The following is a 27,476-nucleotide window of genomic DNA, read 5'->3' as shown; positions in this document are numbered from 1 at the left end:
GTCTCCTTCCTGCCCCTTCAGACTCATCTGCATCACTCCTGCCTCACCCTGAAAGGCTGGCACCAGAAGACAACTGGCTCCTCCCGCCTCTGATATGTTCTTTATTTTGGCCTAAACACTCTTCCGAGTTCTTTGTCTGGCTTAAGTCCTTCTCTTTGTTTAATTAGCACCAGTATCACCCCCTCCATGGAACCCCTTAGACGGATCAGAGGCTACTCCTCAGTGCTTCTGTGATACACGGAGCGTTTTGTGGCTATTCTATAATCGTGATGACCTGCTATGCTCTCTCCACCATGACCTCAAGTTCAAGGGCAATGTCTCCTGTCACTGTCTCACTCACATAAGTATGGATGTGCTTTGCACACAGTACCTATTCAAAAAAATGCTAAATGGCTGATCTCATTAAACAGGTAATAGATCCAGATGACACATATAGTGCACACTATGGGGCACTAAACAGTACTTAACTGAAGGGTTCTTCTAAGGGCTTTTCTTGAATTGACTCATTTAATCCTCACAACCACCTTAGAACGTAGCTGGGATAATTACCTCCATCTTATAGGTGAGGAAACTGAAGCACAGAAAGGTTAGAAATGTTACCAGTGTGACATAGTTAGAAACTGATGACACCAAGGTTGGAACCCAGAAGTCTAACTCTAGATCCCATGTTCTTAACCCTTATGCCATTGTTCCTGTCAGATATGGGTACCAGGATAAATAAAGATATCTGAACAGACACAGATAATATATTCTAGTTCCAATTCTACAGGTGGGAAGTTGAGACATTGGAATTTCATGGAGAAGTGATCCAGGGAAACGGAAGAAAGCTAAGCAGGGAGATTACCATCTTCGCTACTCACTAACCAGCAGTAGAACTCAGCGCAGTCAGCCTTGCTCAGCCTTTGTTCTTCACGTGTCCAATCAGGGCCTTGAGGTCACATTACACCTTAGCTTTTTTCCAGATCAAATTTGCAATTCCCTTCAGTTAGGCAAACATCATCAGGGTTAAGTGTGTGTCAGGCTCAGTGCTAAGGGCAGAGACACAGAGTCACACAAGATGTGTCTCTGCCCTTGAGGAATTTGTCTTCTTGTGGGGGAGATGGACACAGACAGACAACATTGACAGAGGAGTTCACAATGGCCACACCACTATTACATTGGTTATTTTCAAGGGAACCACTGCAAGATAAAACATTACCCAGAAATGAGCCATTTGCCCCTCCATAATATCTTTCAACTGACCATTGACCAGAGCAATGAAGCACTGGTGTCTCCTCCCGTCCTCTCTCCAATGCCCCACTCAAGCATAATCACCTCGATTTACAAGTGAAGCAGCAAAGGCGCTGCCTTAAGTAAGTTTGCCAGTAGGCCGACGGTTACCTGGTGGCCGAAGCCCCTGCCATCTTGGTTCCCAGCTTCTCCCAGAGCTGAAGTTGGCCATGGGCAACAGGAGCATTAACCCTGACACAGTTACTGTTGGTTTTCCAGTACAGGTTATAAGCTTAAAAGGATTTTTAGATTTACAGTTGATTCTAGAAATTGCATCTAGCTCATTTTCAACTCCATGGTTAAGCTGGTTCATTTAAGGAAAACAGCATCCAATTAAAATACATTCTGGAGAAATGAGTGAGCAAGGCATTTTTGCCCAACTCATTTATTTACAAAAAAAAAAAAAAAAAAAAACTATCGGGATTTCTCAAGGACTGAATCCCATCACATCATTGTGAGATGAGATAGTTAAAATATGTATGATCAAAATGTAATTTGAAAATACACTCTGAGAGGCAGTCTTGTATAAGAGTACAGGATTTGGGGCCAGTTTGAGTGGGCCCACATCTCTTTTCATCATCTCGGTAGGTATGTAACCTTGAGCATGTTCCTCAGTTTCCTTGAGCTGAGCCTCAGTTTCCCCATCTGTATAAGATGAATAAATAATATCTGTCAGAGTACTTGTAAGAATTAGAAATGCAGCTTAGTGCCTGGTAGATAGTAAGGGTCAAAAAATCAACTATTGAAAAACATTTTATTAAAGCCTTAATGATTCAGAGATTGATTATTCCATTAGAAGATCGTCATACTTTTTCCCTTTCTTTCTCTTTCTTCCTGCCTGCCCACGTCACAGCTGCTCATAAGCTATTATTCCATGAGATAAAAAATGAGATAAAATTCAATTCAGATGGTACAGCAAAGTAGGAAGAGCACAGGCACTGGAGTCAAACAGGACTGGACTTGAATACTGGATGGCTTTGGACAGGTTAGGTCTTAATTTCTTCATCTGTTAAAGGGGGTAATCTTATGTACCTTCTAGGCTTCTTAGGAATGTTGGAGTGGTGTGTGTGGACAAAATATTTAAACTAGGAACACAAAATCCAAATGTTTCTGTAAAAACTCATGTGTCCTATCAACGGTAGCGTCCCATGTTCCTTTAGGTTAGTCATTTCCCAAAAGGCAGATAATGAAAATGCTCTCTCTGCTCCTTGCCTCCAAAGATGCGATACTATTCAACACACACACACACACACACACACACACACACACACACACACACACACACCTGGCACTGTGACTGGTAAATAGTGGTTAGTTAGGTAAAGAAGTATGGAATCAGTTTCTACAAGAAATGTAGTACTAAAGCCAAATTAAAGTTTCAGTTTCAATCACAGTTTGTTTTTAAATTGTCCCCAACTCCATCACTACCATGCAGGGTCAAAAGAAGTCACTCTCACGACAAAGGTCTTACATCTAATGCCATCAGATTTCATTGCCTCCTTTAGGGACAGCTTAAGTATCAGCTGAAGTGGGGTGACTCCGTGCATGTGGGGACCCAGCATGGCAACACAGATGGCTGTACAGTGTGGGCAGCAGGCAGGCCTCACTGGGGGTAGAGCCCAGAAGCAGAGTAGCCATGGCCAAGAGTCAGGGAGGGTCAAATGGGAGCCTGGGATGTCCTTCCCATAACCGTGACCTCCAGGAGCTATAGGGAGAGCTTCGGTTACCATAATGGAAATGGCAAGGGTCAACCTGAACATAATCACATCTTTGGAGGCAAGGAGCAGAGAGAACACTTTCATTATCTGCCTGTTGGGAAATGACTAAGCTAAAGGTTCATGGGACGCTCCCATTGATAGGACACATGCTTTTTTACAGAAACATTTGGATTTCATGTTCCTAGTTTAAATATTTTGTCCACAGAGATCTCTGAGTCATCTCCTCACATGCTTCCTTCCTTCATCCTCCTTTGAAATGAAGACTATATATAAGATGCCAACTCTCTAAAGGAAAACACATAAACAAAAGACAAATATCCAAAAGTCACATCAATATACCATAACATACCTGAATATTTGTTTAGAACCCCTGGGGACCTACCACATGACATTCTCAAAGTAGCATGCAGAGATTTATTTGTATGCCTTCCTGCTTCCTAAATAACACTCCCACTCAAAGTGGAAGGACTCCAATTTCATGACAGGCTGGAGGAGGTTTTTTTCTGAAGCTCCTTACTTAACATCACATGGCTTAGAACAGAACATACCTGTCAATACCAGTATTACATTTCACTGAAATTTCAATAGCAAAGGAGACTCTTATGAAAAGTTTCCCTCCTTTTATAAAAAGGGACAATTATTTTTAAAAATTGATGTTGAAAATCAACTCATCCTGAATCACCATTTCTGTAGGAAACTGTCTGCTATAGACAAAATGGAAAATCACAGTTGCACTTTATCCAACACCGCCCATAAGAAATGCTTCATGCACGGAAGCGTTCTTTTTCCATAAGGAGCAGCATTAGAAAAAAAAAACCAAACCTCTGGCATCACTCTTCAATATTGTTGTCTAATTAAATGGCAATGGAGTGGATGCGTAAAAATATGCATTAGAGGTGTAATGTGTAATGTGAAGAAGAGTAATCAAAGCCATTCAACAGGATTTAGGAAGGGATTTCAGCTGGCAGCTTATGAGACAGGAGCATATAATTTTGCTAATTTGAAATAGGTATTGTAAGGTATAAACATTATTGCTTTGCATATTTTAATGAAAACTGCCTCTACACCAAAATGAATCCTTTAGCTTGAACTTTCTGCATACCACAGAGCTTCCACCTATTATGAGTTCAGCATAAATAAGAAAGGCACGCAAGCCGCATTAAAAGAATGGTCACCTCATTAAAATAGGTTAAAACCAAGCCCCTTATTCCAAGCTACTGTAACACTATAAAGTAAGTCTGGGGACAGGTGTTGTATTAAATTTTTATGTTGCAATGAACTTATACTCACACAAACCAAATCTTCATGCTTCCTTTGACATACACCTGCAACTTGTTAATTCAAGGGGCTTTATTAAGAAAGTATAAATTTAGCAACATCTATAGATTTGTAAAACCCTATTAGCTTGCTCAAGAATCTAGAGGAAATTCATTTGGAATCTTATTTGCATGGTTTACAAAGAAATGAAAACTAATGATGACTTTTCCCAAATGGATGTGTCTGCAGATAACGCATTTGTGCAAACAGACTGATGTGAATTACCCAGACTTGGGCTAAAAGAGTTGAGAGAGAGCTCTGGGTCCGTCTGGGGCTGAGGACATCACTTACCTGCCAGCTCGCTTCTCGCTGAAGTCCTTTTTTCCAGTCTTCTTCCAGCCTGGGGGAGGTCTCATCCATTGCTGATGCTGCTTGCACAAACTGGATTCGCCAGTGGCTGTTACTCTTTCGTTGCAAGCCTTTACCAAAGCGGCAGCGAGGGCAGTTCAGGGGCAGACTGTCATGGAGAAAATGCCATGCCAGAGGATGAGGGATCAGGCAGGAAGAAGCCACGCGGGAACAAATTTGGGATACACGGGGCTACCCTGACGGCTGCCAAATGGCCAGGCAGGAGGCCAGCTCAGCCACTGAGCATCCAGAGATTAGGAACAACCAAGCTCCAGGGCCAGTGGACAATGGGTCATTCTTATGTTTCTGGCATAAAGGTCAGAGGAGGGAGGTGTGAAGGCATGCTCTATGACCTAGAAACATGCATATCTATGTGTGCACCTGTCTCTTCCTCCTCCCCAAACACACACACACACACACACACACACACACACACACACACACACACTCTCTCACAGCAGGATTTGCATTGTTCTGCAGGGTTGCATCAGTGGGCCGGAGTATCCTAGAAGAAATAAGCTACTTTACATAGAAGCAACACATTTTATTTGAGCACATCTCCCTCAACACCGGATGAATCACTCAGCAGCCAGTAAACATGAATAATAGCAAGTCCCTTTGGGGGAAGATAGACTTTTCCTATAGTTGAATCTTGAGTGTCTACAGTCTCTGGTTTCCCCCCTCTAAGAAGTTGTGTGTTTAAACTGAACATGGACCTCAACCCTTTACCAAAACCATTAGCCAAAATGACCAGAGGCTTCAGTTTGGATGGACTCCTCAATATTGGGGGCTCAACGAAGCCAAACCCAACCAAACTCTGCCCTGTTCCATTACTATTTGTCACACAGAATGATACTCTCTCCTGCTAGTCAAAACTGATCACCTACAGTTTTAAGAGAGGCGCTACTGCCAATGGCACCTGCTTCTTTCTGTTGAAACAGTGGTTATCAAACTTGGCTACACAACAGAATCAACTGGAAAGGTTGTGAAAATACTGTTACAGGAGCCTCACCCCTAGAGATTCTGATTTAATTGGTCTAGGGTAGGGCCCAAGACACTGCTATATTGTTTTAAATCCCACTGGATGATTCTATTGAGTGCCCAGGATTAGAATCACAAAACTCAGTGTTGAGTATCATTTAAGGTTTCTCTAATCTAATCACTCAGCTGATGCCTGAATGCCCAAGATCCTGCCAATACCCATGTGAACAATGTTCTTACCACCAATGACAGTAAACTCACTACTTCCCAAGACAGTCCAATTCCATGGTTGATTCTTCTGTCCCACAGTGAACTGATATCCTTCTCCCTGCAACATCCATGGCTGTACTGTTTCTTAATTCCATAAAGAATACTAGAGCCTATTCTGTAGGACAACCTTTCAGAGATCCAAAGACAGTAGCAGCCCACGCCCTCAAACCACTGCTAAAGTATCTCTTTTCCAAGTTAGGTCTTGCTAGTTTCTTCAGCAAACCATGGAAGATGGTTTCAGGTAAACTCTCCAACCTGGATGCCAGCCTCAAAATATATTTCATTATCTCTAGTGATAGTGATTCTAATATTCCAGAAGTGATTGTAATATCCCCGCTATGGTCTATCATTGCACGTAGAGCCTAATAATCACATGCCTTATTTTAAAAATCCTCACACTAACAACCAACATAATAAGAAGAACAGCCAGCATTTACTGAGCATGGACCTGTACACACGGTACTGCAAGTATTTTATTAACCTTACATCATTTATCCTTTATGAGTATACTGTGAAGTCATCATTTTGCTCCTGATTTACAGTGAAAAGTCCAAGACAGACAAAGGTATTTGCCTAGGTGATGGGTCAGAGGGTAGCCCAGATGTGACCCCAAGGCCTGCGTTCTCCACCTCTACTTCATGTTAGTCAGTTCCTTTCACTGATGCAGTCCCAGGTCCCATTGGCTATTCTGACAACCACACCTCACTGATATGGGTCACAGTCAATTAGTACACTGAGGTTTGCTCTCATCTTCAGATTAGATATGGACATGTTATGTAGGCTACAAATTGCCGTACAGGCCTACCTTGACACTGTTATCCCTTTAATAATTACAAGACTATACCTTCCACCTCTAGCAAAGCAGAGAAATGCAAAATCGCTCCTTTACTTGCTCAGCTCCTCTCTTTTATCCATAATATTCAGATGCTTCTTCAGAGGTTACCCTGAAGGGTAAGAGAGAAAGGCCAGAGGAGAAAGGGACCAGAAAATTTCCCCAGAGACTAGACTCAATGGAAGCCTCACCAATCACCTGTTCTTCCCCATTTCCTCTAAATTCTATCAAAAGCACTCCGTAAGGAAAACTGGGGGCAATTAGCTTTACCATTTGAATCACATCATCTTCAAGGTAGCTGACTCAGTTCTTATGGAAGGCAGTACACAAAGTGGTTGAACAGATAGCCTTTGGAGTCAGACAGACCAAGGTGTGAGTAGCAGCTCCATTATTATCTGGTTCTATATCCCTAGGCAGGTCACCTAATACTTCTGAACCCTAGTTTCCATGTGTGTAAAAGGGAAGTATTATTGTCTCAAGCATATTATTGTTCATCAATATCTGATTCCCATTTGTCCCAGGGACACAGCAAGATGGCATTTCCTTTAACCCCCTAAAATTAGCCTTAATCAATCACATGTCTTGTGTCGGCCAATAACATGTAAGAAAAGTGATGGCTATCACTTCTCAAGGGGAGACCTTAATCACCAGCTCTTGACTCCTAGCCAACTCTTCCCCTACTGCAGTGACTGCATATGTTGCTAGGACATGCCTGAACATCGAAGCAGACTAGAACGCTGAGCCAACTCATGGAGGACAGTTGCCCTGGAGAGTCACCTGGACCAACAACAGGCATTATGTGAACAAGAAATAAACCTCAGGGTTATTTGTTTCCACAACATAACCTAGCCTACCCTGACCAATACACTGTCCTTACCATAGAGTCATTATAAGAATCAAATGAAATAATCTCACTACAGCATTATCATGAGCATCAAGTCTGCAGTATTATTTTATTTTAAATAAATTCCATTACAAGTCAGTCTGTTCTACCCACGTCCCACATAATCCACTATTTCCTCCTTCTTTTACAGCCTGGGTTTTTCCTGCTCATAAGATAGTAGCATTAAGTGTGGCAATTTCCAAAGATGATGTAGAAATATGAATTTTAAAAAGGAAGGGTAAAAGTGTTCAATAATGCAGCGTCACTCTGTCTCGGAAAGCAAACTCAGAATAGCATGACTTTAATGCCACTTATCATTTAGCAAGGAAATTAACGAAAGCAACATGAAGCCTCAAATACTAAATGTAGCTCAGTATGAATTCACTACTGATAAAATAAAGTACACGCCTTCAAAATGTAAACATGATGAGAACATACAGGAATATGGGAGCTTATTAAATAGCATAGCTTTTATTCATGATTCTTAAATCAAGCAATCAGAAAAGAATTCATTTTGTTTCTTTCTTTGTAAATATTTTCATTAAAGGAAGGTTCAACTATGAAAATAAAGTGTAAGGAAAGCATATATAACACGTTAGCCAAACTGCAACACTGACATTTCAAGACACAAACTCAAACCTGCTTTGGGACACCGCTGGGAGAGTCTTTTTTTTTTTCTTAATGTTTTGCAAATGCAAACGCTAAAAACTATGCCCTGCATCATGAGTTGAATTGTGTCTTCGCAAAAAGATAGGATGGAATCCTACCCCTAGAACCTCAGAATGTGATCTTATTTGGACACAGGATTACACAGATAATCAAGCTAAAACAAAGTCATTAGGGTGGGTCTTAATCCAACCCGACTGGTGTTCTTATAAAAAGGGGAAAATGTGGACACAAAGACAAATGCACACAGGTAGAAGCCACGTGAAAATGAAGGCAGATATTGGGGTGATGTGTCTACATGCCGAGGATTGCTGGCAAATCACTATTTTTCCTTCAATATAAGCAGCTTATTGAGAATATGCTAACTAATAAGAAATAGAAAGAGTTTTAGAATTTGTAACATTTTCCTTAAGGAAAAGTTATATAAAAAAATAAAAAAGGAGGGCTTCCCTGGTGGCGCAGTGGTTGAGAGTCCGCCTGCCGATGCATGGGACACAGGTTCGTGCCCCGGTCCGGGAAGATCCCACATGCCGCAGAGCGGCTGGGCCCGTGAGCCATGGCCGCTGAGCCTGCGCATCCGGAGCCTGTGCTCCGCAACGGGAGAGGCCACAACAGTGAGAGGCCCGCGTACCGCAAAAAAATAATAATAATAAATAAAAATTTAAAAAAAAAAGGGAAATATCTGTACAAAATGCATCAGTCAGTCCTCCCTTGATTTTAAGGAAAATTCCTTTAACTTATAGAATAAATATGGGTTAATACTTCATTTTTAAGAATCAAAGGACTAGAAAATAAAGAGTTTTCTAAGTGACTTAAGCCATACATTCCACAGAGTTCTATGATGGCAGAACATGACACTTTAACCTGCTCTATGGGATGCAGGTATTTGGTCTAGAGGAGAAAATCAAAGAAAGCCTGGGTGGGGAGAGCCGGGGGACATTGATGAAAATAAGTACAGAGCCAAGGAGTACCCAGGTGTGGAAGGAACCGATGGTCTTTCACCCACCAATAGGATTTTGTACACACTTTCACTTAACACCTGGGCTAGAATTTTTATGAGTTCCTACCATCCATTTTATTATACATTCTCACTTTAAATCCATTCTCAATGAAATTTTCCAAGACGTTTTCCCACAAACTTTTACTTCTGTTTTTGCTCTTTTTTTTATTAGAAGCTAATAGTAAGGTGTTTACCTTCAGAACTTGGCTTCACAGAAAAACTACAATAATGTATGAAATCCACAACACCAGAGGTGTCTGTGTATTAACTCTCACAAAACAAAATAAATACAAACAAACGAAAACAGGTGGCGTAAGAGTGATAAATCTGAAAAGGATGAACTTTGGCAGTGTAGCCGTAATTTGGAAAGAAAAAAAAATAGAACATTGGTTTCCAGTTCACTGTTTCACTGGAATAATTAATGCTAATCATTCCCTCTGTAAAATATCTAAACTGAACTACAGTGATGCCCACAGGACAGTGGACAATAAAGCACTGTGGCTAGGAGAATATTCTCTTGTGCACCTATGTGCTTTGGCTCCCATGTGGCTGAGTTGTAAGCTTATCAAGATTCATTTGTGTTTGTTCCCAATCCTATTTATACCAGTTGTGCCTGTTAATGTAATTACATAATTTAATTAAATAATATAGCTATAAAATATGAGTTTCAATGGAAAGGGAGCTGTTGCTTTCATGAAACAAGTCAAATGCTTTGGAAAGACCCAATAAAGAAAAGTTGCTTTAAAAATATTGTCGTTGCAGGGGCAGGGATTATAAAGGTCTGCCCAGATTCTACTTAAGTTACTGGTCACTGCCTTAAAATTCTTAATTTCCTTTAAAGACATTGAAACTGGAATTTGTAGAGGTTCCTCTAGGGATATAGCTTACACAAAAAAAAGACTCCAAAATTCCACTCTGTGGACCCCTACTTAGAGAAAAGGCCTTAGCTCCACAGCAATACCCTGATGAATAAATGTGCATTTATGGATTTTAAGCAAAAGTCAAATTTTTGTGTAGGTATATGATTTATGATCCCCCAACTTAATCAACTTACATGATTAATCAGTCAACAACCATTTTCAATCATGGAATAAGAAGGTAAACTAGAAAGGACCTTTTCTTAATCGACTCCTAGTGAACAGAGATAGAAAGCAATAGACTCAAATATTCAAACCAAGAAACAGAATCCATTTCAATACCTAAATCTACTTATATCGCTTAAGTGAGAAACAGTCTGGCTATAACTATAAACATTCATCATTGTATAAATCTGGGCCACGTAGACTCCTATTAATTAGTGCATAGCATCCCCATGTCTTCCTATAACCGTGTAATAATACCAACTGCCTATAATCGAAAGGATTTAGTAGACTTTTATTGATGGAAATCAGATGATTTCATCCACAGTGTCTGAATCCCTTTGATATGTTTGAGCCCGAAGCAAAATAATGTAATAAAAAGCAACATACAGATGAGAACCTCATATGAATCTGTCGCTGACTTGAGAAGAATCAAATCTAAGTCCGACCAGGTGAAGATATTCCATACATCATCCTTCCAATTCAATATAAAAATAATATTTCCCCTTCCAGTATGTTTATATACTGTTCCGGACTTTGTGAGATCCTGGACATCGAGAGAGCCCGTAGACACAGAGCACTGCCTTAGCAAATGGTACGCACAGCAGAGATGAATTACAGAATACTTCCTTGAAAGAGATTACTTTAAAGACTACCCCAGAAGTCATAACCAATGGACTCATGAGTAGAGTGGGAAGGTAGATCTTATGAGTAGGAAGAATGAATGAGAAATAGGTTATGTGGGAGGCTGGAAACATCATTCCCTCTTCCTCCTGACCCCCCAAAAAGGGTCCTCCAGTAGACTGCCATGGGGCTAAAATCCCACCGGTCATATCTTTTGATTTTAAAAACTTTTCTGTCACTGTCTATGAAACTGCACATACTCCTAGGAGGGGCCACCTAAAGCTTTATCTCCTAACACTTTGTCACAAGTTATTTTTCAGTTCAGCTTAGAGAGTAAGACTCTTTGCCACCAGGCAAGAAATGAAGATGGAGGCCAGAGGAACCTCAGAAGAGGAGAAGGGCTTAGAACCGAGGAAGTGAGGGATTGCCAGAGCCCCTCAGGCACAAATAACTTTAAGAAATATAAATTCAAAGACTCACGAAAATTGACTTTACTAACCACCAGATTCTTGGAAGATTATTAGAAGCTATCCAATTGGTTTAGGGATTTGTAACATACACCTAGGTTCTCATTGCCGTTAAAAAATATAATGTTGGAAAAATATAATGCCGATATAACTTGGTGGGGGCAGGAAGGGGGTCCATCTCTTCCCTCTTCATTTAATACTAACATCTAAATGCCTGGGGAACCTCAGATACAGTTCAAGAATTTCAAAATACGAAGGAATCAGAATGGGAATTTGGTTAATAGGTGGGCTAAGGACTCAAAGTGTACAGACCAACATGACCTAGGGGCTTGGCAGAAATGCAGAATCTCATGCCCCACTCCAGATCTACAGAATCTATTTGCATCTTATCAAGGCTGATTCATTAAATTTAGGAAACAAAGGAAGAATTATCTGGAAGGTGTATTTGCATAGCAAGCTTTATTTATTTTATTTCTTTTTTCTTAATTTAGAGCATAGGCTTAGAGTAACTGAGGAACAGAATAACTGATAAATGTTACATGGAAGAACTGAGCCCCCTACTAAGAAACTGCTTGATGCTGCCTCTGGAGAATCTTCTCAGTGATCTCACTTTCAAAATTCTGTAAGGATCTTTATCAGCACGATCCAGCAGGTGTGACGGGCGGGACTCCAGCCCTTAAATCACTCAACAACCTCAGTGTACGTGACTATTCCACTTACTAGCTCAGAAAAACAGCTGATGACAAGTGAATGACACCTCCTCTGGACATTTAGATGACTGATTTTGTATAAATCAATATTGAGTGCCACAAAATGTCAGAAAATACCAAATGGGGAGAAAAGAATCAATAGATAACCCTGGAATTGAATGAGTGATGAATAATCTTTACCAACTAAAATAAATTAAACCAGGAAAAGCAAGTTAAAGTAACATCAAGAATCTGGCTTAAAACCACAAAAAAAACAATATAATTTAGAGGTAAGACCACTCGTGACAAACATGCTGTTCATTTTTTTTCCCAGGAAGGCATTATGACAGGAACTACAAAATAAGAGCTAAATTTGTACCTTCTAGCTTCTGTCTGAACAGCCATAATTTTTTAACGTTCTACAACAAATAAACTCCAATTTGCAGATGCAGACCATGCGATAACCTAGCAACCATGAAATTGAGCACACATTTGATTAACACTTTTGGGTTCTAGGGGACAGAGGTAGGGAGACAAATTCTGTAATTTATTTAATTCATTTCAGATTTCAAACATGCCTCTTAGAGCTATCAAATAAACCATAAATTAATAGACAGACCAAATGTCAGAATTCAAATCCAAATGTTTTTCTAAACATTTTTCCTAAACTGGCATCAGAGATAAATCCAGGCCTGTAACAGAAATCAAGATAAACGTCTTTCTTTATAACTACACAGATGCAAAGTGGTTTTTCACATTATTTTATAGCTCGTGGATTCTAAGATCATGAACTAAACACCTAATATGTGCTAGGAACAGTGCTGGGCATTAGAGATGAGAGATGAGGAACACCCTCCTTGCCCTCATGTGAGGGAGACAGCCAGGTAAGCAAATCATCTCAGCCACAATAATATCTGAACATGGAGAAGGAAGGATGCTGGCATTGCCCCAGGGATCCATCCATCCCAACCCCCTATGCCGGCCTAGCTCAATGCCAGGAGGTCCACTCCTGTTGCCGTGTCCTTGGAGAAGGCAATGTGGAGACCCTGCCCCAAATCTGAGTATATAATCTAGGCTTAAGGTTTTTGGTGGTGATGTTTTTAAATCCAATAGTTTCTGAAAGGTTTCTACACAAACACAGACCACAGAACCAATAAGACTTCACAGCACTCAGACCCATGAATTCTTTTTTTCTTTTTAGATTGATTTCCAAATCCAAATATCCACGGACACCTACAGGACACTGATGCCCACACAGACAAACTCTCCTCTGCTAGATTCCAGTCAATGATTTGTATAAACAGAGAAATTTGGGGACAAGGGGTTTTCTGACCTAATATCCCCAAGGTGTCTAAATTCGTACTTTCTAGCTTCTGTCTGAACAGCCATGATTTATCTAAGAGAGCCAAAAGTCCCCTTAGAGGCCAACCAACTAGAGATCAGCAGAGGTGTTAAGTCTTTTGAATGTCATTTAACGAAAGATGTTCCTTTGGAGAGCTGCCTTTCTGAAGACAGAGGGACAGGAGCACACACAAGCAAAGAGATTTAAAAATGCAGCTTCTGTTGGAAGGTTTAGGGAGTAACTGGGGACTGTATTTCTTGGACTTGGGCAGAAAGAGTGCCATTCAGGACCTTTTGATTTCTACCCCATTAGAAGAAATCCTTCAGTGTTTCCAGCCGTAGTTCCGTCTCTCAGGCAGAGTTGTGGGCCGCTCTTATTTCCTGGGGAATGACAGAGGAGGCAGGGGGAAGACCTCTTCCCCAAGAGGCAGCCCACGTGAAGCACAGATACGGCACTTAATATAGATGCAACTTCTCTGAAATGAAGGCTGCCACTCTACCTAGAACAACACTAGGAATCAGGACAGTGAGCAGATTTAGAAACCAAATTAAGGCAAGACCATCCTGTAGATGGTTATTAAAACACAGTAACTATATCAGACCTTGAATCATGTCTCTGCTCTAGAAGACGCACTGGGCCCAGCCTTTGTTACAAGGGTAGACTTAGAGGCTAAAGGATGCTGAGTGTTTACTACTCGCCATGCACGGCAATCTTTAAGACAATTCTGTATGAGGTTATCATTATCTCTCTCTGACCGATGAGGAAACTGAAGCATGAAAAAGTCGAATAATTTTGCAAAGTTCTCATGGCTTTAAGGGAGCGAATCCACGACCAAATGGGTGATTCCAGAGCCCATCCTGGGAGCCACACCCCCGACTGCTTCCCTTCTTAATCGGCCTCCAAAGCAACCACAGGTAACGATGGCACCAGCGTCAGATTGAAGATGCATCCCAGCCACATCCCCAGATGCTGATGCTGATGTAGGGATCCACCCAAAACAACTGGAAACAATGGATCCTGTAGGTGTGTGGGAAACGCGAAGGCCCCAAAGAAGGCATAAGACAGAGAGCAGAGCCCTCCGGCCCAGATCCCTCAGGCTTAGGGCAGCCGCAGTAAGCTCCGGTCTCTCCTTCTGGTCCAACGGGTACTCACAAAGTTGTTTGCTTTTAACAACCACTTAATGCCTTCTTTTTCAAAAGAGAGAAGAAGGAAGCTCGTAAGTATATAATAAACCGGAATTATAGCTGCTGTTCTGATGCCGTGTGTTATTTCTGGCTGACTGTCCGGCTCTTCTCGATTCTGTTGGTAGGGTGCTGCAGCTCGCTCCAGTAACACAGGCTGCCTGCTGTCCCCAGGGGACCCTGAGGAAAACGAGAGGAACTATCTCGCCGTCTTCAGCAGACAGGGGAGGTTTAACATAAATAAACTCCCACTTCACATCTTCTCCAAAAAGAATCCATTCATTATCTTTATTTCCGACATGGTATTTATGAATTTCCTCGCAGCAAGGCCCAGCAGGGCAAACGTCACAACTCTGTGGTGAAATATCATGTGCATTTTCTTCTCCTCCCAGGAAGATTAAGGCCAATGAATAAAAGAAAGGGGGATGTGGCCCCTATATTTAGCTCTCCTTACAACATCATGTCTCACGGGTATTAAAAATAGACCCAAATCACTTGAAGACATTCTGAAAAAATCAGAGGCAGAAGAGCTTTCCAAGAGGAAGTTTTAAATGTTTTCTGCTTTCTTTCTCGTTGAGATTCTTAAGGAGCAAAAGCAGTGGTGTGGGCCCCCCTCTCCCTAGGAGGGCAAGCTCATCATCCCCTCAGCTTCGGTTCTTTGTGGACTGGATTTTAAGAGAAATCTGGGCCGGCCCTTGGCAAAAAACGTGAAATAGTCTGTGTAGAGCAATTCTCCTCTGTTAACAACCTTCCCTCCACCCGAAGTCCTGACACTCCCAAGGTCCCTGTCAGAGAGAAATCAGCTCAGATTCAATTCACTGAACAAATATGTGTTATTTGTGATGTGCCAGGCGCAGTGCCAGGCAGGGCAAAGTGGACAGAGGGGAGCAAAGGATGGAACGTCCTTGTTAGAGAAAGCGTCAGGTAATTCCCTGAGTAAGGAAAGCTTTCAGAGGACCGCAGGCAACACAGATCGAAGAAGAGAGAGTTGCCATCTCGTTGGAAGGAATCAGAACGGACCTTCTTCTGGAGGCAGCACGGGGAGCAGACAATGAAGACAGTGTGGGGATGTGGACTCGAAATACGCGAGCCCAGGGGCGGACGAAGATCAGGAATTAGCTTAGTGCAACGACGCTTCTCAAAAATATATGCCTAGTAAACCCAGAGGAAAAAGCTTTCTAGAAGCGGAAAAAGGAAGTTCCAGCTGGAGAAATCACAGAGAAGTGAAGAATGTAGCCTCTTTCAAATCCTGCAGTTCACCAGTTATGCAACTTTGGGCAATTACTTCCCTTCCCTGAGCCTCACTTTCATATCTGTAAAATGGGGATGATGCTCCATTGGGCTGATGTGCTGATTAAATCATAATATGAATAGATACCTGGCTCAGGATTTGGCACAGGGTTCATGGAAAAGACTCAAGGAATGGGTATAACTCACTCAACTGGGAGCAATTTAAATGAGATCATATTCTAATATGCCTCTAATCACACACAGTACCCACTCTCCTGGCAGGAAGCCTTGATTAATATCAGGGTATGGCGAGAGTAAGACAGAGTGTCCTTTGCTTTCGTAAATGTCTGATTTCGGACTACCTTGTGGCTCACACCACATTACAAAGGAAGAAGACCCCACAGCCACCACCAGTTTCCACTTACCCAAGCAAAGAAGCAACCTTGGGGGGAAAAGATCTTTTTAATGGGCCTTTATGTCAATCCACAGCAGGGAAACTCATCACACTTTGGAATCACTCATACAGAGCTTAGTGAAAAGTGGACAAGCATTTTCTGAGCTAAGGTAAGGCGGGAAAGGGCCTGGGGGAGGTTAACAGTGAAGGAACAGAAATAGCAGGGGTGAAAATCAATGTTTGTTGAATAGTGCAGTGTTTCTCAAACTTTCATGTGCCCACGGATCCCCTGGGGATCTTGTTCAAATGAAGACTCTGATTCAGTCGGGCTGAATCATAGCTCCCAGGGTATATCTATGCTATTGGTCCATGGACCACACTTTGAATGTCAAGGGAATGATGTTTCCACCTGGTTCAAGAAAAGACTGAGTGGGGGAACCAGGACAGCCCCTAAGGAAAGAAGGGCAACTTGAGGAAGAGTAATGTCCAAACAAGATGGCAAGAATACCAGATGATACGAGAGGCGGCCAAGCCAGAGAGGTAAGTACAGAGACACGATGTCCAAGGGGAAGGTTTTCAGAATACAAGAGGCCCCAGCTCACAGAGCTCCAGTGCATTACTCACATTGGCCGTGAGTCACTCACAGCCTTTTAAAATTGTGGATGGCAAACATTTTAGAGAGTGCAGCGATAACAAAATGTGCTCACAGCCATTAACTATGAAGCACTAACTCATTTCAGCAGCCTGACACAAATTATGCTCCGCACTTGAGAAACAGCTATTGATCAGCCCCTTCTTTCTCATGCCTTCCAATACTCCAGATCAGCACTTCTATGTGCTTCCCGCCGCACAGATACCTTTCCACACCTGGTTAGATCCTTCCCAGACCCAAAGATGTCCCCCGAGACTTCACTCTACTTCCTTCTAGATTTCACCTTTGAAAAACCAGCCAAGAAAGAGGCAAATCAAAGCTCTCTCTTTTCATTTCTCTACATATCTGCTTCCTAGGAACTTCCCAATGTCTTTTCTTTTCTCTACTCATTAGAGACACAAAGGCAACAAATAACTGATCTATCATTTCCTGTGTTAGAAGATAAGAAACTAAGAGGGCATGAAAGAGACGGAGTATAGAGTTAGCCTTTAAAGAATCGAATCAGCTTCAGGGGCAGATCGAGTAGTAATACTCCGAGCTCCTTAAGCCGCAGCTTGAGTATCAACGAGGCAAAAGGAAGTTCACGGTCCCTCAAGTTAGAGTAATGTGTATCTTCCTTCGTCTCCTTCTTAATCTCAAGAAAAACTGACGAAGCACGTAGGTCTGCCATGGCAGACTGACTGCAAAGATGGATGTCCCCAGCTCTCTGTCTCTCCCTGTGTCTGTGCCCTTTGTCATATGACTCTGCAGCTTCCTCCACTGAGAAGTGGAGAGCACCTCCCCATTTCTTGAAGCCTGGCTACGTTGTCTCTTGCTCTAGCCAATACAATATGATGGAAATAACAGTGTGAGTGTGTGATCTGAGGCTAGTGGCCCTTGCACACTTCTATTCTCTCTCTTTTTCTTCTGCCTTCACCAAGAGAACAAGTCTGGGCTAGCCCATGATCACTTAGAGCAGAGTGAAGCTTATCCTCCGACTCACCAGCCCCCAGCTGGCCCACCAGCTGGCCCAGACACAAAAGTGAGCCCAGCTGAGAGCATCTGAGCCCGCCTCAGACCAGAAGAACTGTACAGTTAACCCATAGACCTCTGAGAAATAATAAACAGTGGTTGTTTCAAGCCACCAAGTTTTGGAGTGCTTGGTGATGCAGCATTATTGGGTTAAAAAAAAAAAAAAAATAACCGATATTGCATCCTTTGGAAAAGCCATGATAAAAAGTCCAGGTATATAAATAATTCCAACAGGACACTGGCTTTCCTCTGACAAAACTATTAATGGACATAAACACATTATAATAACATAACTGCATCATTTATAAAACAAAAAGCACATTAGGGGATTAGATAATAAAACACATTTCTATATTAGTTTTCATTTTTCAAAGGGTTTCATCTATTCATTAATAGACTATATAAACTTGTGCAAATTTTTTCACACATTTGGTTGGTCATTCCTTCTTTTGTGCATTTGTTTGTTGAGGATTACGGTGGGCAGAGCTGAGAGTCGTGTACTGTGGAGGCTCTAATAGCACATTAGTCCCTGATCTCAAATAATTTCCATCTAGCAGGGTTGACAAAAGCACATATTCACCCTTAACGCATTGCAGGGAACATGTTATGCTCTTGCTTCCATCTCTATGGTTTTAAATCTTACCCATCTTACCAAGTCCAGGTGAAGTGGTTCTTTCTCTTTTTCATCTTCCCTAATCCTACCCTTATTTTTTTCCTTCCCCAGCCATAAGTAAAGTTTCTGAACTTTCAAAACACATTTTGGGAGGCATAGAGCAGGTTCAGGCAAGAATCCAGGGAAGTCATAAAATTTAAGGTTAAAAAAGGAGCTTTATAGCAGATTGATCACGAAAGGCCTTGAAGATTGGTTGCAGAGTACGTGCTTGATTCTACAGGCAATAGGGAGCCATGGAGAGCTTCTGAGAAAGGGAGTGACACAATCAAAGCTATCATTCAGGAAGCGTTATTAAGATGCCTCAGGCCCTTACTTAAGGATCATGGAAGCCCCAGGATGATGGAGTTTCAGAAAGGATGAGACTGTTAGTTGCACGTTCTGCATAGAGATAAAACCGGATGAAAAATCCATTGGGTTTGCCAGGCAGATAGTCTGGTGACCTTGGAAAGGAAAACTTCAATAGAATACAAAAAAAGAACGGGACGAAGTAGGTAAGTGAGAAATTCAAAGTGCCAGTTCCCATCCCAAATTCTTCCAGAGAGGAGACAAGGTTGACTGATTGAGAGTATTTAAGGATGCAGAGCATTTGAGGGAAGATTATAGTCAGCCTCCCTCTGATAAATGGCTTTGGCTGGTCTAAAAGGCCTAAGAAACCCTAGCGTTTCTCAGAAGTGCCTTACAGGCTGTTTTGTGGAGAGAAGGGAAGGTTGAGGTGTCAAGGGGTACAGGCTAGGTGGGCAGGATCCTGATTTCTTGCTCCCATTTCAACAAGCTTCATCTCATTTATCTTCCTTATGTTCTGAGGTTCCATGCCAGAATTTCATCGGGAAAAAATAGGGTTCCTTCTATTGATTTAAAAATTACAATAATCTGAAAACCATTAAACCAGATGATTTCCATGATCCATCCTGGCTCTAAGATAAAAATCTATACTAATTAGCTTCCAAAACGTAGAATTAGGAAAAAAATCAGGACGTAAGCACCCAACACCTCTTGAACATATTGCAGGTCAGGCAGTATGCTGTACACTTTCCTTGGGTCCTCTCATTTAATTCACACCACAGATCTCCAAACTAGGAATCATTAGCCTCACTCTGCAGATGAGGAATTGAAGCCCAGAAAGATCCAATAACTTGTCCAAGATCTCAGTGATGACTTCAGAGCCTGGGCTCTGACCACAGCTGTACACATTTCCATGCACACCCAGTGGCTCCAGGAACTCATCCACGAGCTCTCAGGGGCCTCTGAATTCGAATTTCTAGGAAAACATACAGGGGTGACTTTGGGCAGAAGATGCTACTAAACTTAGGAAACAGAAGGGATATATTGAGAGAAAGAGATAGGAAGAGGAAGGTTGAAAGAATTGGAAAAAAACAAGATTCGAGCGTTAGTGGAATCTAGAAGTATTGGTGACAACAAAAATCTTGACTCTGGAGCTGTAAAAAATCACACACACACGCACGCATGCACGCACACACACACATCCTTATCTGCAACCATAATGCCATTTCTAGAAAGGATATCTACATAACAGAAAAGGCATTCTTTACCCTAGGTTGAAACAGATGTTTTTCTGAATTAGATTTTAATTTGGAAAATCTAAACTCCTTGGTAAGAATTAATTATTAAAATACTATAGCCTCAATGAGGCCTTGTCTAGTTGATCTCATTTAAAACTGCACCTCTCCCCAAGTCCTTATACCCCTTCTCTGCTTTATACTTTTCTCCATAGGACCTAACACCATTTTTTGACACTATGTATCTTATTCCTTCGCTTACTGCCTATCTCTCTTCATCAGGACATAAGTTCCTTGGGCAGGAGTTGGAAAGGAGGTTTATCGTCATTTCTGTGGTTGCTCCCTCTGTATCTCTAGCACCTACCATAAAGTCTGGCTCCTACGAGGCAGTCAGGCACTCAATAAATATTTGTTGAACAAATTAACGTGTTACTTTGTCATGATATTTATGGAATAAGCATTTATATCTACTCATTCCCACCCCACCTTATGGTATCTGAAACGTTAGCATCCCCATCAATTACAAGTCTATTTAGCATTTATATGACACTTCGTATTTAAAACTCACTCTTCAATTATTGATCCCCACAATCGACCTTGAAAATAGATGCTGACAAGTGGTGTAGCCCACACCTCTTTTCTTTCCTAGGCCTTCGCAACAGATGTGAGCAATGGGGTGGGAAGGAAAAGCAAGTTCGAGGATGTGGGAGAAAAGGGAAGGGGCAGGGATGCGAGGCACAAGGAGTTGTTGAAACTCCATTCCCTGGTCTAACTTGGCCTCCTAAGAAGTGGTGGCATGGAGCCAGAGATCCTCCTCTACAGCTGCTACAGATGAGTTCAGCATCCCCACAGAGGAGAAGGAGAAGGAAGAAGCCCCAGGAGCCTAGAGAGGAGGGGAGGCGCGAGGGAAGGGGGGCCTCCCAGCAACCTTCTCCCAGCAGGGATCGCTGCCTCTGCCCTCTAAACTCTCTATCCTTTTCACAGGTGACAATCAGACTGAACATCTTTCCACACCACTTCCTTGCTTCCTTGGTGCTCTGCTATCTACCACAGCAAGCTTGGGGTCCTGGGCCTGGATGCGAGTGCCCTCCCCCAGCCATCTGGTCTACCCACCTATCTCAGCCACGTGACTTAGCCTTAGGTGGGAAGACCAATGGGACACTTTATGTGTAGAGATGACCCGAGTGGTAAAAGACAAATCACCAGATTTTAACCTAAGAGCTCGATATGCCCTGCTTCATTTCCAAATATCTCAACCCCTTGGCTTTCAGGAAGAGGTTGACCTGAATATGGAATCACGTGGACATTGATATGTTCCCTGAACTGTACATATTAAACACACACCTGTCTAAATCACTTAGTTTAGTACCATAGGACTTAAAGCCTCAGCTCCTAACCTACCACACCCTTCCAGCTCAGCAACAAGCATCACCAAATCATCAGGAAAATAATCAATAGGAAAGGAGGACCAGGCGTCTGGTAGTCAGGTGGGTATTTCTGGATGAGGCAAGAAACACAGGTAGGAACAACCATATCATTTTCATAAACTTAGTACAATAATGTTGGCCATTTCTTTGAAATTTCTAACATACATTGTGTAAAAAAAAGCCTTTCTTCATGTAAAAGGAGAGGCAACTAACACTTGACCAGCACGTTGAGTATCTCCAATGTGTCCAGCACTATGCAAGCTGCCCACAGGAATCATCTTACTTTCACTTCTCAAGAATCCTATGAGGTGTATAGCATACATCTCATGAAGGTAGACCTTCGTTTAACAGGGGAAAAGACTCATAAATGTCTAATAACTTGCTTAAGGTGCACAGTTAAAAAGTGGAGGAATCAAGTCTGAAAACCAGGCCTTCTGATTTCAACCCCATTATATATAAACAATTTAAATATTGTTTTATTTCCCACCGACTTTAACTTTTTGATCATTTCTTGTTTTAAAAGCTTAAGGGAGAAAGCATTTAAGGCATTTAATCTTTCTTTGGTGTTACTCTGACATCACACCATTTGCACTGCCCCCGGGGAGATGACTGCAAACATAGTTTGTTACAGTACTGTTTGATCTCTGGGTATTTATTGAACACCTATGGATTGTTAATAGGGATTCCTAGGTGACAGAAAGAGTGGGAGAGCCAACTTTCTTTATTCATTGTTTTGTAGATTGACTTCATCATTTGAAGCCTTCATCTTACCCTCATGAACGTTCTCCAGACATATTTGATTCAAAGACATGTTCACTCCACTGATGTTTCTAATCTTCAGTAGGTCATATATTGTATACACATCAGCTAGTGAATACATTTAAAAAGATACTTTTGATACACATAAATTCACACTGCATGATACTTCATGGAAGAAACTTCCAAACAGTTAACTTGCTACCAGACCATTAATAAAAATGTCGTGGCAACGGCTTCTAAAAGCTGGCAATTAGCTACAATGATTAGACAAAACATGGTTTCACATTAAATTAAATTGATATTTAAATGTAATTGTTTTTAGCTCTGTGGTGTCAAGGTACTACATAAATCCATTATTACTACTATTTAACAGCAATGGTAACAACCACAATAACTCAACCAAATTTTCCAAGATTGTAATTCGCAGTGCCCTGAAGAAGTTAATTGCATACTTGGAAGGTGAGTTAACCCTTTCAATCCACTTGGGATCATTTAATGACAGTTCTTGAAAGAGTTAATTGCCTTCCAAATGCTTCCCAGTGGAGAAAGTTCATATATATATATATACATATATATATATGTATATATGTATATGAATATGAATAGTATATGTATTCATATTCATATATATGAATATATAAATATATGCACATAATATATACATATATGAATGATATATGCATATATGACTATATAGTCTATGCATATATGAGTAATATATGTATACACGAATATTGTATGTATATATGAGTATTATATATGTACATATGAATATTATATATACATATATGATATATATATAAAACAGCTCTGAAGAAGTGTATTAATTTACACTTGGCTTGATTAACTCCAAATAGTTTTACTCCATTTCTAAAACTAACTGAGATGTCAACACATTATAAACAGAGCTGTTAGCAATTCAAATATAAAGTTATTCATTACTTTAGAGAAAACAAACAAACAAAATAATAAAACCTTTAGAAGATAGTGGTGAGCTTTCTCTGAGGACTCTGAAAGATAAGAAAAGTCAGTAATTTCTAAATGGCTAGAGTCACCTGTTCTGTGTTGCCTAAGTTGAACTAAAGTCTCTAACTCAGGGAGGCAAAACTCCAAAGTTTTCACTGTCCACCAGGGACTACATGTGAATCAAGTAGAGCCAGTGTGAGGCAACAGAGAATGGGAGGTAATGTGGCAAACTGAAGGGAATATGCCCTGTTCAAGGCAGCTGGAGCTTCACAGTTCTAGGCAAATATTGCCCTGTAGGAATATCGACCCAGAATTTATACACAGTTCCATTTCTTAGGCCCAAAATCTGAATTTTTTTTTTAATTTCATGGTTTTTAAAACACCATGTACACCTAACAAAATATGACCACAGGCTGGATTTGACACATGAGCCTCAAGTGTGCCCGTCTGCCCTTAGTGGTTTTCTGCCTTCAAGTCTAAGTTAGCAGGTAGAACATTTCTAGATGTATACCCAGAAGCTATTTATGTCACTATGCCTTGGAAATGTAGCCAGGTAGAGGGCTGTCTGCTTCCAAGAGGAAAAAAAAAAAAAAAAAAAAGACCACATCATTGCCATGATCATTCATCACTGTTAACGTGGCTGATGATGTCTATTTCTTCTCTAGGTTTTTGCTGTAGTGATCTTGCCCTGCATGCACCACTTGGAATCATTGGTGACATAATTCCAATAGAAATCTCATCAAAACCAGCCACCCAATTCATCCACAAATTCAAATACACTCATTATCAAGTGAGGCGAAAGAACATCAAGACCCATCCCTTGCCCTTCTCCACTCCTTTTTTAACCAGAGACTACTCCACCCCAAGATGTGTCACAGGAAGCCGGGGCAAGAGAAGCTGTCAAAAATAACTTCTGAGAGAATCATGGACATTTTCTCCAATGACAAAGATACAGGAAGGGCTATTATGTTTAATATAGGTATTAGATAGAAATAAAATGCTCAAATCCAATCTTATTCCAGAAAGCGTCCCTGGTTCTCCCACTTCTGAACTCTCAGGTCAATTCATACTTTCTGTCTTGAGTTATGATTACTTAGGCATATGTCTAATTTCCAAATTATAGCAGGGTTGCTTTTAGAGCAGAATCCATGTCTAGTTTATCTCTCTGTTCCACAAAGCAGTTAATATGTACCTAGTACATAGAAGCTAGTATTCAAATGTTTGGTAAGTTGATGGGGGGGGGGGAATGGATAAATGGAAGGAAAGAGGAAGGATAGATGGGAAAATCTCTATCTTGACCGAGAGAACGATATCACAAGTGTAACTGGTAGAAATATTTACTGAGCGAAAACAAACAAACAAATAAGCAAACAAACCTTATAAACTGCTTTGTGACCAACAAGGCAGATAACAAATACTGGATATTCATTACCCAATAGCCATATGCCCTCTTTTTCTTTGTTGAGAGAACGCTTTATCTTAGGGAACAGGGATCCCTCTCCTTACCATAGTCCAATCCTGGTAATTTCATTTGTTTGGGGGAGGAGAAGGTCAAGTGGACCAGTTCTGATCAATGAAATTTAAGATGAAGCCTGCAGAGGTTGAGGGAGGAGCTTCCTCGCTATGGAAAAAAAAAAAGATACAAACTTACAAGACTTGCCTGTGCCTGTCCCTTTCTGCTTGCAATACTTAGTGTAAAGACATGATACTTGGAGCTGTGGCAGCTATCTTGAGACCATGTGGCAACATTCATGAAGAAAAAGCTGAGAGCGGGCTTCTCTGGTGGCGCAGTGGTTGAGAGTCTGCCTGCCAATGCAGGCGACACGGGTTCAAGCCCTGGTCTGGGAAGATGCCACATGCCGTGGAACAACTGGGCCCGTGAGCCACAGTAACTGAGCCTGTGTGTCTGGAGCCTGTGCTCCGCAACAAGAAAGGCCGTGATAGTGAGAGGCCCGCGCACCGCGATGAAGATTGGCCCCCGCTTGCCACAACTAGAGAAAGCCCTCGCACAGAAACGAAGACCCAACACAGTCATAAATAAACCAATAAATAAATCTAAATCATATGGGCTTCTAAGAAGACCTCTGCTTAAAAAAAGAAAAGAAAAGAAAAAGCTGAGAGCTTTAGAGAAGAGAGATGGAAAGAACCTGTCTTTATAATACTGCTGAGCTAATGAAGAAGCCCTGAGACCACCTATCTCTCCTGTTAAGTAAATAATAGATATGAAGTAGATACTTAATATCATAAACAACTATCAGTTGGGTTTTCTGAATTTTACAGTAGAAATTATTCCTAACTGATACAGCCTTTCACTCAAAGACAGATGACAATAAACAACGACAGCCAAGATGATAACGGAGCAGAGAAATGAGTGGCCAGGTCTGAACGATTTCCACTAACCTACCCTGCAGCAAGGCAAAGTCTTGGGGAAAAAAGAGCAGAATTTTAACTATAATAGTCGAGCACCTCCTTACTCCATCCCATCAGGCAACCACACACACCAAATGAGTTTCATTCCTGAGACTGACAACTCAGGGACTCATTCTTTTGCTCCCATTTGCCTCAAATCACAGTCCTTTGGCATGCCTCCTGGACACTATTTATGCAGGCTTGAATATATAGCTCACATTAGAACAAATAGAACTTCCTAAATTGGGCAATTTGTGACTTTGCACCCCAAGTTTCACTCACTCATCCCTGATTTGAAATGCACTAAAAGCACATTATTCCTGTTTAAGATGCAAACTACTGCCCTGAAAAATATCACTTTTTACCTGAGGTGAAACCAGTTATAAGTGAATCGTTGGGCGAGGGTAAGGTGCGTTGATAAATAGAAATTCCTTAGAACCATGTGTAGGCCATTCTGCTAATATGATGAGGCTATACTTGCTAGTGGATTAATTACTCTTTTCTTCTAACTTAATTTATTTCATACTTTAAGAAACCAAAATGTCCAGTAGCCACTATGCTTGTGACAAAGAAACACAATAAAAGCAATTTCTCCAGTACAAAAAATAAAGCATTCCCGGTAATGCATTTTTGAATCCAGCATACCTTCCCCTAATGAGGTTTCAGCATGCTATAAATAACACTAATGAGACTTTGTCTTGCCCGTGTAATATATTTCCTTGATATAGCCTTAGATTCTCCATGTTGTGTGGAAAACTAACAGCCTCAGAAAGAAACGTCGTCTAATAGCACATTAAAACCAAAAGCACAATTAAATATAAATGAAGTCAGTAATTTAATTGCACAATTGTCGCTTTAAAAAATTCAAAAGAAAAGTAATGATGTCATTTTTTTCAATCGGTAAATAATAAAAGTGCTTGTGGGGATGGTACAATATTTAAATAAACATTTTTCTGGTAAAGGGTAGGTAGCAAAGACAGTCAGATGTGCTTAGGAAAACCCTGAGGCTTGCAAAAAAACATGGAGTATCTTGGCGTACGTCATTCTGCCCATGTGATACGTGGAGACAAACATCTCAATTTCAATATTTTTTGAAAGTGTATCCCATATTTGGAGGGTCTTCTGATTCTGAGTATTAGCAACCAGGATTCACATTATTCCAATTAAAATGAAATGCCAAGCGCCAATGCACCTAAGAGGCTCTCGAAACAGCTCCCGGTGAAATGAGAACACTATGTTATCAGAAAGGCTATCGTTTTCATAGACCAACGATGGAGCACTTTCATGCTGACCAAGTATTAGAAAATCATTAAGGGCTATTCTTGAGCTCCTTTTTATCCAAAGACTGACCCAACACATCCTCCCTTTGATTGTCCTCCCTGATAAGATCAGAGACATGAAACTTTGTCTACAGGAAGATCTAAAGGAAGGCTTCGGGCTTCACTTTACATTGATTTTTATTCAATTCCAATCAAGAACATACCCAAGAAATTTACTTACTCAATTCCAGCATTATGATAAGGAGAGTGGGGGGAGGAGGCTTTTTAATTTTAAGTTAGCTATTATCTTGCCTTCCAGTTCCTGGAACTGACACAAGCAGGTCACCCGAGCACATTCTCTGATGGAGCACCTAGCTGCATGTAAACATCCTAAGCAGATCTGCCCCTTTGTTGTCACTGGCTTTGTGCTTGATATTTACAGCAATTTGTATACAGGACTTTCGTTTACTTCATCCCAAATAACTCTCCAACAAGTAACTCATTTAGTCATCT

The 27,476-nt window shown here is 41.1% G+C and overlaps 1 protein-coding gene across 2 annotated transcripts in view; it reads right to left on the bottom strand.

Moving 5' to 3' along the window:
* Positions 1 to 27,476, bottom strand: part of PPARGC1A (PPARG coactivator 1 alpha) — a 663,089-nt gene that overhangs the window by 294,155 nt on the left and 341,458 nt on the right. The window contains exon 2 of one of the 2 annotated variants that reach the window (XM_012531745.2): positions 4,596 to 4,761. The exons of the other annotated variant lie outside the window; for it this stretch is intronic. Coding sequence (XP_012387199.1) covers positions 4,596 to 4,664 — 69 coding nt within the window. The 5' untranslated portion in view covers positions 4,665 to 4,761. The remainder of the gene's footprint in view (positions 1 to 4,595; positions 4,762 to 27,476) is intronic. 2 annotated transcript variants of the gene reach the window in all.

The sequence above is a fragment of the Orcinus orca genome, chromosome 4, assembly GCF_937001465.1.
Source record: "Orcinus orca chromosome 4, mOrcOrc1.1, whole genome shotgun sequence".
In the NCBI taxonomy this organism is placed as follows: domain Eukaryota; kingdom Metazoa; phylum Chordata; class Mammalia; order Artiodactyla; family Delphinidae; genus Orcinus; species Orcinus orca.
The sequence above is the reverse complement of the archived record's forward strand: the minus strand, read 5'-3'. Positions and strand labels throughout refer to the sequence as shown.